This window comes from Phalaenopsis equestris, unplaced genomic scaffold (assembly GCF_001263595.1).
Source record: "Phalaenopsis equestris unplaced genomic scaffold, ASM126359v1 Scaffold001243, whole genome shotgun sequence".
Taxonomy (NCBI): Eukaryota; Viridiplantae; Streptophyta; class Magnoliopsida; order Asparagales; family Orchidaceae; genus Phalaenopsis; species Phalaenopsis equestris.
The window spans coordinates 326510-342689 of NW_018165682.1; the positions used below are offsets into that span (position 1 = coordinate 326510).

The following is a 16180-nucleotide window of genomic DNA, read 5'->3' on the forward strand; positions in this document are numbered from 1 at the left end:
ATGGAAGAAAATTTGCCTACGTAAGACGCACGCAGCGATCGTTCGATATCCAATCAGAAGACGCCACATAATTTTCGGTGGGCCCACTACATTAAATAAATATAATAAATCGAAATAAATCCGCGCGTGACCTGTTACCCGGCCCGTGGTGTAACTCATTTGTACCTTGATCTGTAACTCTGATATACCCTTCTTATATCTCCCGCAATCGGCCTGCTGTAACCCGATTGTAACCGGGATATACTAGCCATGTACCTTCCGCGGTACAGGGCCATGTAACGCGCTTGTAACCAGAGTATACCCAAGATATACCTTCCGCGGCATAGGGTCATGTAACGCACTTGTAACCGTGATATACCCCAGCTATACCTCTCGGTACAGAGCTATGTAACGCGATTGTAACCGTGATATACCGCAGATATACCTTCCGCGATAAAGAAAAATGTAATGCGACTGTAATTTTTTTGTAACCTGATTCTAAGCTTCCCGTTAGACCGCGGGTGTAACCTGCCTGAAACCTCCATATAACGCTGAACTGCCATTATAATCATATTGTAACCTCTTATTACAAATTGTAACCTTCTTATAACCTCAATAAATCGAGTTTTATAACCTTTGTAAAAGGTAGAAACCTCTACAGTCAATCTTCATTTTCGAAAACAGGCAATCGCTCGTGCTAGGGTTTTTCGTCGTCGTCTTCCTTTCGCAGAGAGTGTGGATTGCTTAGGCGGAGGAACACTAAAATGGAAGAGGGAAGCGCCGAGACCACGAAGACTAATTTGGTAGAGACCAATGTCGCGGAGTTGGGAGAGGCTAAGAAACCCGAATGCGGGGAGGCATCGCAAACGGTCAAAGGCCGTAAGGAGAAGAATGAGTCAAAGAAGAAGAAAGATATTGAATCTAGGTAATTTTTAGGGTTTCATTTCAAATCTGTAAAGCTTAGGGTTTCCATTCAAATCAGTAAAGCTTGGTGGTTATGTTTTAGGTATAATTTTGAAATTCATCCTTTTATCATAATTTGATATTAACCCATTATGATGTATTATTATAGGTTATTTAGCGCAAAATCAATGAACTGCAGGTGCCGTCCATCTGGAGTACGAGAAGTCCTCAATAAGGCTCGACCATCAGTGGACGAGGAAACATAGAGTAAATTGGAAGCACTGAATTTAGCTCTATTTTTTGAACTCTCGCCGCACCCTCAAGATTATATTCTGATAATGCACATACTAAATTGTTGGAATATTGATCGAATGACATTCCACCTCGGTGGGAAAGAGCTAAAATTTTATGCTGACGAGGTTGCACTCCTGATTGACATGCCAAATAGAGGTTTCCCTGCATACTAGAGTAATACCCCGCCAACTAGTATGGATGCGAGCCAAGAAAAGATCGCACTACTAAACTATTCACCAGGGGAGTTCTCAAATACCCGTCAGCTAGTATGAATTGCGATATTAGCAATTTTTTGTATTTGATCCTACAATCCACTTAGGCAACCACAACAGAAATATAACTTTAATATCTTGAAATTCACCAAAGCAATTGATATAGTTAGCTTTAGTATTGGATTTAGTACTGTGATTTAGGAGTAACTGTTAGTAAAACCATTTTAATTGACCTCATCTTAGTGGACTAGAACTTTGCCTTAATGACTCATTACCTAGTTCGTTGTGGGATCGACAATCCGGACTAAATAGAGCCCTATATTACTGAAATGATAAGTATACTTGCGTGAGAAACCTCAGTGAGTAGTAATACCTAATTTTCAGAACTCAATTAAATTGCTAGAGAGCAAATTAAGTTTCTGGTGTCATTATCAGGACTATATTATTATGATAATCGCTAGGGCGGATCAATGTCTTGCTCGGGTGGAGGAGGCAATGAATGGCATAGAGGCCAAGGTAGAGGATCTTGGCCAAAAGGTTGATGGATTCGAGGAAGAGGACATCATAATCCATTCGATGATTGAAGGATAGATGCTCAAAATTTATAAGTCCTTAAGGAACCAAATAGCTAAGATGCGGGAGGACTTGATGGGGGAGCTCTAGGAGGTACGAAGAGCCCATGAAGATGAGATGAGTGGCATACATGCTAGCTTAGAGGAGATGTGTGTAGACATTTCTCTATGCAAAAGGGCACTAGAGACACCCCCCCAACCATCATACCTTCAAAGCTAAGCACATTGAAGTGCCAAATCTAAAAAGTTTTGGAAGACCTTGCAACACAAAGGAAGTTGACAATTTCTTATGTGTATTTGAACAATACTTCGGAGCGATGAGGATTATGGATGAAGATGCAAGAATACAATTTGCAACTATTTATCTCTCAGACATCGCTATGTTGTGGAGGAGAAAAAGATGAGGAGATAATGAGAAAGATGTGTGCACTATATCCACCTTTGATGACTTCAAAAGGGAGCTAAAGAGACAATTCTACTTTGAGAATGCAGAAGATGTGGACAGAGCCCGATTGTGAAGATTCAAACAAGAGGGACCGATTTGGGAATATATTATGGAGTTCATAAGCTTGGTTCTTAAAATTCCCAACGTGTCTGACAAGGATGCTCTTTTCAACTTCATGGATGGACTCCAACAGTGGGCAAAGACTAAGCTTAGGAGGTGTGTAGTGCAAAATCTTACTATTGCCATTGCAGTTTCCTGAAAGCTGGATTGACTATATTAAGGAGTCTACAAAGCCAAGGAATGAGAAGAGTGTCAATGTCAAAGATGATAGAGATAAGGGCCAACATAAGATGGAGACTAGCTATGAATCATCCTCATCCAAGGGTAAAGATAAGGGAAAGCAAAAGTATAATAAAATCAAGTCACAAAACATTTGCTTTCTTTATGACAGACCACATTGGGCAAGGGATTATCCTCAGAAGTATGCTCTAAACTCTCTCCTTACAATTCATCAGCAAGAGGAAGGTGGTGATAAAACGATACAAGTAGAGGCTATACTCTTTGTGGAGATGGTAATAGGTGGGAAGACCCTTAGAGCAATGATGGACATAGGTATTTCTCACAAATTCATCTTCTTTAAAGAAGAAAAATGGTTTGGTTTGAGAATGACTGAAGGAGGAGATTCCATCAAGATAGTTAATTCAGCAGTAAGGTTGATCCATGGAATAGCAAGAGGAGTAAAAACCAGCATTGGAGAGTGGTCAAGTACCTTAGACTTCTCAGTCATTCCAATAAATGATTTTAAAATTATTCTAGGGATGAAATTCTTGGATCAATCAAGAGCATTCGATGCTCTTCGCTAATAGCAAGTTCATCATGGAAGGGAGTCAAGCTTACTTAGTATCACCAACAAGGGCTAACAAGCAGGAAGTCAAAATGTTATCGACCATCCAATTCAAGGAGGGCATTCCACGAGATGAAGAGAGCTACTTGGTTATTTTTCATAACTCCAATGAGGAAGGAAATCTCCAAGAAGACATGTCAAGGGAAGTGGTGATAGTGCTTGAGGGATATAAAGGTGTTTCAAAAGAACTACCCCCAAGAAGGGAGAAAGATCATCAGATTGGGCTAGAGCCAAGGACTGAGTCATAAACCATGATGTTTTTCTAAATGATACCCCTCCCCCCTACAACCAAGTACAAGAGAGAAAGCCCAACCTTGTGCAATGAGCAAAGGGAATTAACTCGAGCCACATTACATAAGGTTGTCAGAAAAATGAAGTGGACAGACAAGAAAATGAGACATGAAGACAAGTTCAAAAAGAAGAAACCAACGGTATCAAGTGGAAACCACAATGAGAACATTGCAAGCATAAGTAGGTGAGAGTGTCACGCACCTCCATCTCTAAAAAGGGTGAGTCATATTCCTTCTTCTATAAAAAAAAATATTCTAGAGAAAACTAGAGAGAAAGAGAATAATCCAAGAGACTCTAAAAGAATCCACCACATTCTAGAGACTGTTAGAAGGAAAAGCTCCAATGATAACTCAAGAATAGCCTAGAAAGGTATTGGGCTATGTATATAAGAGAATAGTGTAAAACTATCTAGAGATTCGTATATTCTATTGTAATCTAGAAAGTTCTTTTAGTTTTGAAGAGGACTATAAATAGGAGTCTCTTCCCCTCATTTGGATCTATCTAAGCATCCATTTAAGAACCATCCAAGGTTCCTAAACATTCAAGTATTACAATCACTTTTTCTTAGTAAAGTGTTTCTTTCTATAATACTTCTCCCTATTTTTTTTCCAAGAGCGTTTTGTGCTTCAAGTCCAAGTTTTGTGAGTGTTAGGTTGATTTAGTGTCAAGGAAGAGCACTAAAGTCGTACGGGTGACTTGAGATAAGTTAGTCTATGACAGGAGGGAGAAGATGCGAATCGTGAGGGAGTAAGGCACTAAGGGGAAGCCATTTACACGCATGCCATCCCTTCTTGTTTATTTACAAATCTAACACTTGTACTCATGCATAGGAAAAATGACATGTATGCAAAAAGAAAAAAAAAATTAGGAGTTAAATATGTAAACACATAAGATTTAAGTGGTTTGTACATAAATCATTCATTTATATTTTTGTTTTATTTAATATTGATTAAAAATTTAGTTTTAAATTTAATTCAAATTAAGCTTTAGATAGATTTAATTATATATTTTGTTTATCTTAATTTTAAATTTGTGATAATTTATATTTTAATTTTAATTTTTTTTATTTTTATTTTAATGTTTATATCAAGTTTTGCTTTAGTTATATATAGTATATTAAAATTTAAGTATGTTTAGTTTTATATTTAGATTCAATTAAAATTTGGTTTTCTTAATTAACCTTTGATTGATTTTAATTGAGGTTAACTTAAGTTTAAATTTTGAATTTAGATCTATTCATAGCTTTTTAATTAGATTAAATTTAAATTAAGTAAATTAATTTTAGATTTGTAATCAATTAAATCTATATGATATGTATGTTATAGATAATTTCAAGATTTTAATTTTAACTTCTGATTTTTATTGCTTTTAATTTATTATATGTTATATGATTTTAATTTTTTTGTTTAGATATTAATATTTTAGTAATTTATTATTATTGCCCTTTTTATTATGTAAATTATCATGATGACCCGTCACACGCCCAAATGTTGTCTGAATTAGATACAAGTATGCTCATTTGAATGATTTTGACGATCAGAATGCACTAGTGCAATTCGTTTGGCTAAAAGACGATTCGACGTAAACTTTTTTACATGAAAGAAGATTTTATGCATTAAATTTTGATTTGCACGGATCCACGTGAAAATAGTGTCAAATTATCATCAAACTCATCGCATGCTTCTCCTAACATGACAGTAAATACTCTGCAATTTATGAAATAAAACTCTTGAGCATTACGATGGGCCAGAGACAACATGACAACTTTGGTTTTATTTTTATATAAAATTAATTTTACTCCAATTTTATGTTTTAATTTAGGTTTAATTGAATTGGATGAAATTTATATTAAGTTTAATTTTTATTTTAATTTGAGCGAAGCCCGTACTCATCTCAGTCAACCAAAGTGCAGCCAAATTGACCTAAGGTCAACCTATCTAGGGATAACAAGAGGGGCCCTAGGTCTTGATAGAATAAGATAGGAGTCAAGAAAGAGAGAGACAAAAAGAGAGAGAGAGAGAGAGATGACCAAAAAAGGTCAACGCTAGGTTATTAATACTCATGTGAATTTTCTCTGCGGATGGTTGTCTTACTCCCTAAGGGGACTAGACATGATATTCTCTTCCTAAGGTGGGTTTGTCATTTCCCATAGATTCTTATTGAGTTTTTTTAAGCTTTATGATTTTTATAACAATTCTTTTTAATTCAAATTTGTAAAGGACTAAATTTACAATTCCAATCCTACACATGCAAACTTAGCACTAACAAGTAAAAAACATTAAATCTAAAAGAACATAAATATAGAAACAAAGTCCAATAAATAAGTAAATCAATAATAAGTGTAACGATTTTTTTTATAACACAGAAAATGGCAAAGAAGTTTGGTAAAATTACAACACAATAATTTCCAACTCTAAACTTTAAAATTTCAATTAAAATTCTTTCAGAAATAGAAATTTTATGTTGTTTCCTAGCAACAACACCAAAACTTAACGCCCAAAATTACTGTGAAATAGGTGGCAATCACGCAAATACACGTGTCACTCAAGTAATTTATGGATTTGAGTCTATGTGTCGATACCATGAGGAATGAGTTAACTTTAAAAACATAAAAAGTTCTAGTCTACTAGTCTTAAGTTTGGCCTAAAGTGTTCAAATTTTGGTGATTTTAAAGTTATTAATCCTAATTTTTTTGTAAAAAAATTTCCTAATTAAATGATGAAGGTTTCTATAAAGTGAAGGGATCTTTCCTAAGTTGGATCTTGGAAACCTAGTTTTAATCAAGTCATAAAGTTCTAGGTGACAATCAAAAACATATTTCCTCCTTAGTCCCTTCCGGTGGTTATATGAAGTATTGAAAATTTGTATTACAGTTTAATTTCCCAAATAATATAAATTTCTTAGTATTTTGTATTTTTCTATTTGATTGTACTAACCTAGAAGCAATTTCTCTATCCTCCTAAATTAGTGTGCTTTAACATACATGTTTAAATTTTCTTCAAAAACTTATAGATTACAAAAAATTTAACATAATAACAAGCCAAGCTGAGATTAAATTGATCGGTAAAAGTTAAAACATCTTCGCATGCAAGATCAATTTAATCAATAAAATAAATTATACCTTAGATTCTAGTTCACCAATTCAAGAGAGAAAGTATGATTTAATGTAAGTGCTACTCATGCTTTCGAACAACAAAAATAACATTATATTCACTTAGTAAATTACAATACAAGAGTTTAAAAATGAAAAAGCCTAATAGATTCCATTTAAAATGCTACACTGGATTTGCATCCGTCTCACTAAATTGATTGAGTAACACGATCAAACTATATAAGAAACTCACAACTTGTCCAACTTAATCCCTCACTTAGTCCCTCACAATCTCTCGTTAAAACTCATCTTTGCTCTCACAAAAACTTTTTGACTTCAAACACTGAAGCAACGCCTTCTGAATTTCAAAGATGCTTTTATAGTAGACACGGTGATGTACACAAATAGGAACTACTCTAACTTCAGGTGTCTATTGAACGACACTAGACGTCTTCCTTGAAGAGTTGGATTTCTTATCATTCTGCCTTCTTGTATCTAGGTCAGTGGTGTCATAATGTTGCTTGCTTTGTTTGCTCATGCATAAGGAGGCTGTCGAGATTCCATTAGTCTTGGAGAAGCATGACATGCCTGGGACAAGCACCCTGACACCACAATGGGTGCTAAACTTCTATGGGGAGACAACTTGGTTCTACAATAAGGTACTAAGATGCAATTTGCTCGATTAAGGAGATGCTTGACATGCCTAGGAGAGGCGCCCTGGTGCTATTATGGGGCACTAGACTTCCTGACGTGCTATTTTTAATTGCCTAGGAGCCATGCCCTAGAATTATGGCACCCAATTGGTACTTAGCCCCTACGCTCTTTAAAATCTATAACCTACAAATAAACAAAAAAATCACATGAAAAAGAACAAGTTTGATACAAATAATGAAAATAAATGAAGGATTGTACATAAAAATATATCACATATTTAGTGCACATTAGAAACCTCAATATACAAGCACATAGGCAATTTTTTAAGTTTTACATGAAAAATATTTGCACCGATCTCAATAATAATACACCCATATAAATAATAATAAATACTTTAAAAATTAGTTCAATCTAACAAGTCTAAATTTCTCACATGTGCTCAAACCATAGTATCAAAGGTTTAATCATAGGGTTCGAGAATATTGTATAGGTTGACTTAAACCCTCATGTGCTCCTAAATTTTCTAAATTTAAGTGTGTGGGTAAATTATATGGGTGCTTAAGATAAAATTAAATTTATCTAAAAAAATGTGCCACATTTTAAGAATTTACAAAAATTTTCTTTTTTAAAATTCAAATTAAAAACTCTTAAATTGCACATACTTATAAACAGGTCACCTCGCCTATATGATCAGGTTGTAACTTGTAAGTCTCACGTTGGCCAGTTCAATTATCCTTCTTAGAGACTAGAGCTGACAAAATTGATCCCCCAGTTTGATCCACTTTCTTATGAGAAATGGAGTTGACTTGACTACTATTTTTAATGAAATTTGAGTAATAACCTAACCTCGATGATAGTCAATGTGATAAAATATTTCAATCAGAGGGTTCTATTTTCAAACTTAAGTCTGGAAGTCTATTTCTAAAACTCAGATGATATATTTACTATGAATATGATCCTTTGTAAGCGCAAAATCGACAAGATTCAAATAAAATTTTAAAGTGCTTCCGGTGATGAGCATATCAATTACACATCTTTCTAATATCACACATCTTAATAGACATGTTTATTTGTAAAATAAAGATTTGAAGTATAAATTGTAAAATACTCAATGAAATAAAATCATTTAAATATTAAAAAAACACATTCACCCTCCAAAATAATTTGTTGAGGGTAACAAATTTAAGATTATCTCAAGCTCGCAAAGAGTCAATATCAGTAATTATACTACCAAATACAAACTCAAATAATTATGTATGTGTAAGGACATGGCCTGAGTCTTCTACATTTATGGTTTGAGCAGTAAAATCCACAAAAGAAGAGATTTGGACCACCGACTTATTTTCAAGTAGCTTGACTGGTAAGCTCCCCTATAAAAGGGTCATGGCTATGGTTCATATGTTCCTCAATGATCTGCCCATTTGAGTTGTGAATCATAATATATCTGATAGGGCATAAAGTTATTTGCAAGCTAAATTTGACTTAAATTAGCCCCCTTTGACAAACATCCACCCCAAGTCTACAAGGTTCCCTTAAATGAAGCAACTCATGACTTCTGATGAGAATCAGTTTGTTAGGCTAGGTTGAATAGCTCCTCTGACTAAGTAGGCTAGAGACCGTGATAACTCAAGATGATACAACCATGAGAACTTGATCGGGTTTGTCATCATTCCCCCACAATTTTCTCTAAGCTAAAGATGATCATTTCAAAATTGCATATTTAAAATTTGTAGCTATTATATATGCTAAATCAGAATACTTGGTGCCTAATGTCTAGCCTTAGTCGAAAGAACTCTATCGTTATTGAGGGGGATAATTAATCATAGGGGTAAACTCCCTCACTCTCATTTTTAGCTTTTTTTTTTTCTTTTTGAAAGGGGCTAGGGCATTGAATTTTTGAAACCCACAGTCATAAATTTCTTCACCAGCCAAAACAAAAATGTACTTATGATTATATTTGTTGCTTTTCTCAATAGATGGAGATGATAGTGCTTTGTTGGCATGAATGGTGGGAGTTATTTCTCATTTGGAAAATAAAATTCTAGGATTTTTGAGTTTTAAAAGCTTAAAATTTTAGAAAGATGTATACTTGGGATACTTCATAATGAGGGGGAACATTAATACCATAATAAAATAAAAAGATATGAATTTTAAGTGGTTCATTTGTATGACCTATATTCTTTATGGAATGAGCTGAAGAAGAGTATTCTTTATGAGAAGTGAAAGTTACGTTTTGAATACCATTATTTTATGAGAATTATATGAGTAATTATAAATATTAATAAATGCTGATTATAAAAGATAATTGTAAATATTTTTCCCAAACTAATGTTATTTATAGTATGCTCTTGTCTAAAAAATGAATTGAAGATTTATTAAATATGAAACATTTTTCTAGAGAAGCATGTTACTTAACTAAATAACTACTTTTAATTCAACATATTTATTGAGGAAGTCAATTTCAATAATCTTAAAAAGAAGATTTCATTTTATATACTCAAGCAAAAAAAATTAAAATTCAATTATAGTGTTGATTTCTCGTCAACTTCCTCCAAAAATAATTATTTATGACCTTATTAATACAGTAGAAGAAACTAGAATTTTAAAGTGAGATAATTCATGCTTTTGATAAGACATTGAATGTAAATTGTTCTAATTTTAAAGATACTAAGAAGAAACTATTTGTAGTTGCTAGCAAATTAAATAATTTAAAGTGACATTTTCATTCCTAAGTAAGAAAAAGGAAACATATGGAAAGCAAGCTCAGAATAGGAGATTCAAGTTAAATTATTTTTAATAGTACGATGAAGCAATTACTAGGGAATGCGCATGTATATTATGATGTATCTTCTCTTACTCCTAAGCAACCTTTAAATTGCAAGATTCTAACTCTATTCTAAAAAGCTAAAGAGAATAGAAATAAGCTGAAGAGATTAGAATGATGGTGGTCAAGCATAATATGTATGTTGAGTCCAAAGAAGGAAATGAGAATCTACGGCCATCCATTTGTGTGTTTGTGTGTGTGAGTGAGAGCGAGAGAGAGAGAGAGAAAGAGAAGTGGAGGTGATACACACAAACATAAAAAGAAGGCATCTTTAATAATCATTAGTCATAAAATAACTTGAGAGATGCCCAAAAATTGAAATCCAATAGATAATATGTTGAAGTTTTAGGCCATTCAATCTCCTCTCTTGCGAAGAAAATCACAGTCAATAGTTGGACACAACCAACCTCTGTTATCAAGCTTGATCATTAATGTCACTTAATGTATATTGTTGACCAACATGCACGAAACTTCAAATTTTTATTAGCATCAAATTGCAGACACCTGTCATACCCTTTACATAAATCATCAACAGACACTTGCTATCGTTAACAATATTATCACTTTCTATCACCAACTTCAGATAATGTTCAAATAAAATTTTGCAATGCATATATTCTTTTACAATCGCAATGTAGGTTAAATTTTTGCAGCCTCAAATCAAAATTCATAAATGTATTCTAACTAGACAATAACTTAAGACTTCCCCTCTTTTTTTTTCACATAAAATTTATTTAGATATAAAATTCTACTACTCTCTAATTATGCATAGAATTTTTATATAAACAAAAGATTAACTTTCAATCTCTACTATCATGAATGAAAGACTACTAAAAATATAATCATTATTATTATTATTATTATTTTAATTTCCCATCCATACCTTTCTACATTTTCTTACTACATACCAATAAAATCTACCAATCATTTTTCCATGTTATACAACTACAATTTTTTTTTAAGAAAATAATTAGAGGAATTTAAACAATTTTCATATTTACATGCATAATAATCACTTTTGTAAGGTCACGTATGCAAAAATTGAAATACACTTTTATGAATAAGCTTATGACATGGTATAATTGTAAATATCAACGGTTTTATATAATATGTATATGCGTACACATTTGTCTTGTAAGTATGCAAGCTTCTCTATAATTTTCTACTCAGTATGAAGTTAAATAGTACACACTACAAATCTTTTCCAACGCAACTTTTCATATTCACATGCTTGACAATCAATTTTCTATGATCTCATTTCTAAAAATTGACAAACTTTTTTTCTGCATTATGACATGATTATAATTGTAAATATCAAACTTTTTATATAACATGTAAATATATACAAATTTGTGTGCATGAACTTACGCTTCTTCATAATATTCTGGTCTAGATGACATTAAAATTACACATTGGAATTATTAATTAATTCATAATACCGTGTCACCTCCCAAAAGAGCTCTTAGGGGTGATAGACAGCCCAGGACTTAAATACTATTTTTCGACCCTACACATAGCATATGTAAGACTTTTTGTCCGTGACATTCTCCTCCACCCAATCACGTGACGCCCTCGTCACGGATCGGCTCCACCGAGGGTCTCACTGGACCATGAAGAGTCCATGCACCTGGCAGACAATAATCGGCTCTGATATCACTTATCACCTCTCAAAAGAGCTTTTTGCGTTGATGGGCAACCCAAGACTTAAATACTGATTTTCAGTCTCACCTATCTGAAATGAGACTTTTTGTCCGTGACAATCAACTCTTAACAATGAACCACGGAAGCAGCATTTTTTGGTCATTTATTTGACCAAAAAAAAGGGAAAAAGTGGATCAAAATATTGATTTGTGTTCCAGAAAAATTTTCAAATTATTTTAAAATAAATACAGCATAAATCGCTCATTACCATTTTTCACTTAAAACAATTACGAAAATAGCCTAACATGTCCAATTATTTACCAATATATTCTGATAAATTATTTCACATTTATTTTCATGCTTTATTTTCAATCAGAATTATTGTTTCTGCCAGCACATGCGCATGCGTTTTCTTCCTCATGACGTTCACAGAGTACTACGGCCTACGGTAATCCTGTGGAGGCCTACAGTTCAAAGGATTACTCTAAACTCTAAACTATTATAATTTTTTTCTAAGATTAAAAATCCAGTAAAAACCAAGAAAGAAAGCAGGAAAAACTAAATCATAAAAATATAAAACCCTGTGGTTAATAAAAAATTATTCCATATCTAAAGATGCATGCGCTGTCGGATCTCCATTATTGATCAGAGTTCTTATCATTTTTTTTTTTTTTAAATTTGGGCCTACCGAAATACAACTTTGATCTGATCAACGGTGTAGATCGAACGACGCATGCGTCACTGCATACGATGTCCGTATGGAATAATTATTCGCAGTCAAGAGTACCATTTATGTTGACGCATTTACATACATACCACTCAATTCCTACAAATTTATATACCTAATACCCAAAATTTATCTTTTTATATCATAAAAGAGAACAAAATATCACAGTAAGAAGGCACTTATTTCTTTGGGGTCAGCATAAACAATATAGAAAGTGCAAATCACACAACTGAAGTTTATGTGACAAGTTCTATTTCAAAACATGTGCTATTATTTAACTCACACCAGGCTGTTTTTTGGCGAGACAGGGTTCTTATTCTTACAAGATGTTGCCCCGTCAAAACCTTCCAAGGCGGGTCTGCTCTGCTAAATCCTGCAACCAAAAAAAAAAAAGGAAAAGGACAAATGTCATCAATAAAAAGCTCAAATTGCACTTGTGAGAAAACTGTGATTGAGGACATGAGCATACATACCATACAGCTCCCATGTACTTACATATCTAGTATCTAAATTTTAATTTTTTACGTTTATAGCATTCAAATCATTCATATCAAATAAAAGTTCACTAATATTAGCTTTCAAAAAACAAACATAAAACGCTACAAGTACAATGCTATTAAATATAAAAAATTAAAATTTAGGTATTAGATTTGTAAATATAGAAGAATTGTGTTGTATGTATGTAAATCTTTTTCTTCAATTTAACCCATAAAACTATGATGTATTTACATCTAATATCTAAATTTTAATTTTTTACATTTATAGCATTCAGATCGTTCGCATCAAATAAAAAAAACACTATTTCCTCAATTCCATCTCCATTTCTTCAAACTAGAGATTCACTTGTATTTTCATATGATTAAGCTTCCATTCATTAACTTATAGCAAGCAACCAAAGACAAATCTACATAACATATCACTCAACTCATTTCAGCCTTTAACACAAGAAGTTAATATCTATCTCACCATGTGATTAATGGATGAATATATAGTCAAAATTTAAAAAATCACATAGTTATTTTACAAGCTTATATGGAAAAAATAGAAAGCTAACTAAACAAACAATTTGTTCATGAATATTGAGTCAAAAACTAACAAATTACTCCCTAAACATAATATTATAATAACCTAAATCTCATTCTCGATTCCTCTCTAAGCTGAGAACTTGAAGCCCTGAAGGGGTCAGAACTTCGCAATCTCATTGAGCTTAAGGGTGCATTTGGGGCAATGGGGGACCTGCGGCGCGACACCATGCCGCTAATTTAACCCGTTTGGAGAGGCGGTGCCGCCGCGGCGTCCCGCGGTTTGCTGCGAACGCAGAAAGCTCCCCCTTACCTGCGGCCCAGCTTTGTCGATCAGTTTTTTACCCCCGTGCCCCCTTTTTACTTAGCCCTAACCACGACAGTAGATCCCGCGAAAGAAGAGCAAACCGTGATCTTCTCCCCTCTCCTCTTCTCCGACCGTTGACGATATCTGGTCGTCTTTCTCCTCTTCCCGACGTAGCTCACGCTCCCTCTCCTCTTCCTCTTCTTCTAACGAGTTCCTCACAGCAGCGGTAAGAATTTTTTTTATTTTATACTCGTTAGATGTTTTGAAGTTGTTGTTGTGTAGCTGATCTCCTGGTTTGTATTTGGCATTGGCATGGATTTGGTGGGAATGTGGCTGCCATGAACTAGAATATTAGGGCAATTATCATGCCTATGTCTTGACGCAATAATGAGCTCAAAGTTCATAGTTTCTTGTAATTTTGACAAAGTTGGAAGCTTAACTTGTTTCTTCTGTTGAGCTTTCGAATGATCGATATATTGATGTCAAAGTATGAATGTGGTCGAACTCCATGCTTTGTTTATATACTTGAGTAATACTTCATCCTTCAAGAAAAACTCATTAGTTTAAGATTTTGTTTAGGTTGGGTTGGTGGTTGTGGCTTACAGTGGTAGACCTGTCATTTAGAACGAGACATACATTGTCTTCATGTTAAAAATACTATCATCATTATTTTACTTATAATTTTATTAGTTTTCTTCTTTTTCTTTAGTGCTTTCGGTACTCACTATTAAGTGAGTTATGTATCTGAACTTTTGTTCTGTTTTGAAATAAATTTATGTTTTTAAAGTATCAAATATGTGGCTGCTACAGTTCTGTTTTAAACAACTTTACTAAACAGAGGTAGAATTGTCATTTTTTCCAAAAACAACTGCCCCACAGTTGTTTTCACGCAACTGCAACAAACAGACAACCAACTTCTCCGCAGCAGTTTTCTGAGACAGTGCAGCTGTAGCTGCCCCAAACAAAACCTAAATGTCATTTTATGTGCTTGTGAGAGGCCTATGTAGAATAAATAATGTACTCTAAAGTAGTATCACTTGTGACTAGTATAAATTGACCCCATCATATGATGAGAAGAAATGTATTGTTCGAGGTTGATAGTACCTCACCATGAGATACATGAATAAATATTAAGTTGATGCCTAATGATAATATTTCATTTAGAAAGATAATCTAGATTCCATATCCCAAAGTTAACTTTGTAATTGTCTAGTACAATTGAGAACTTTTGTAAGGTAACGCTAAACTTATGAGTAGTGGTAGAGTCGGAATTTTTTCTTGAAAGGGGATAATTTAATTATTTAAAAAATACACTTAATTTTATTAACATTTAATAACTCGAGTTATGTTTATACTCTTTTTTTTTTAATTATTTATCATATAAATAAACTTATAATAAAAATAACAAGTATATATAATAAAAATAATATGTGTGTGTGTGTGTGTGTGTGTGCTTGGCGAGTGCGTGCGTGCGGGTGTGTGTTTGGGTGTGGGCGTGGGCGTGCGTGGCATGTGTGAGGATATATGTATGTATGTAAGTATGTCTGTCTGTTTGTATGTAAGTCTGTGTGTGTGTGTTTTGCAAGAGAAGGAAGAAGGCCAAAGCATTTTTTAAACCGTCAATTTTTTACAATAAAGCTTTTTTACACTAAAAAAAATCAACAAAATTAGAAATTGGTTTTTTTAGAAGGAATGAGATTTTGTCAGAATAGATTGAACATTTTAATGATTCAGAGTGGAGAAAAAGAGGCTAATGATTCAGGGTCCCCGAATACAAAACAATTCGAAAAGAGTTGTGATAGGGCAAAAAATACTATATGCTTCACTTCACTACTACAGAGATCGTGATTAAAATGATCATCTTGATAAAGATGAGCAAATTTAATGAACAAAGTAAAAGTGTACGAAACTAAGATGGCTACATTTTGAAATCTTCAAAAGCATACAATGCAAAACAAGTGATTGCATAACAGGGAGCAGTGATCAAAAGGTGGGAAAAGTAACCATGCACAATAATATAGATATGACATACCAAGGAAGCTTAAAGGTGCCTTTCCATCGGCCCTGCTTAGAACTGCTGGAATGGATTTTATTCAATCTCACAATTATTTCGGCAAATGTTGGTCTTATTATAGGATTTGTGCTCCAACATTCTTCAATCAACCTATAGAACCGAACTCCACATTAGCAAGCTTGAAACTCAATCAAAGTTTAGGGATACAAAATGTAAGCATTAAAAGGAAAACCATAGGCAGCAAAAGCTCGTTAAGCCTAACTTCCATCTTCCATTGATTCAAAGCATATCTATATATAT

The 16180-nt window shown here is 33.6% G+C and overlaps 1 protein-coding gene across 2 annotated transcripts in view; it reads right to left on the reverse strand.

The window, feature by feature from the left end:
- Positions 1-12836: 12836 nt before the first annotated feature.
- LOC110033639 (dual specificity protein kinase shkC-like) overlaps positions 12837-16180 on the reverse strand; it is a 49137-nt gene continuing 45793 nt past the window's right edge. For both annotated transcript variants that reach the window (XM_020737686.1, XM_020737685.1), the window contains exons 12-13: positions 15899-16030; positions 12837-12910 (exon numbers count right to left, since the gene is read on the reverse strand). In XM_020737686.1, the coding sequence (XP_020593345.1) occupies positions 12904-12910; positions 15899-16030 (139 nt within the window). In that variant the 3' untranslated portion in view covers positions 12837-12903. The remainder of the gene's footprint in view (positions 12911-15898; positions 16031-16180) is intronic.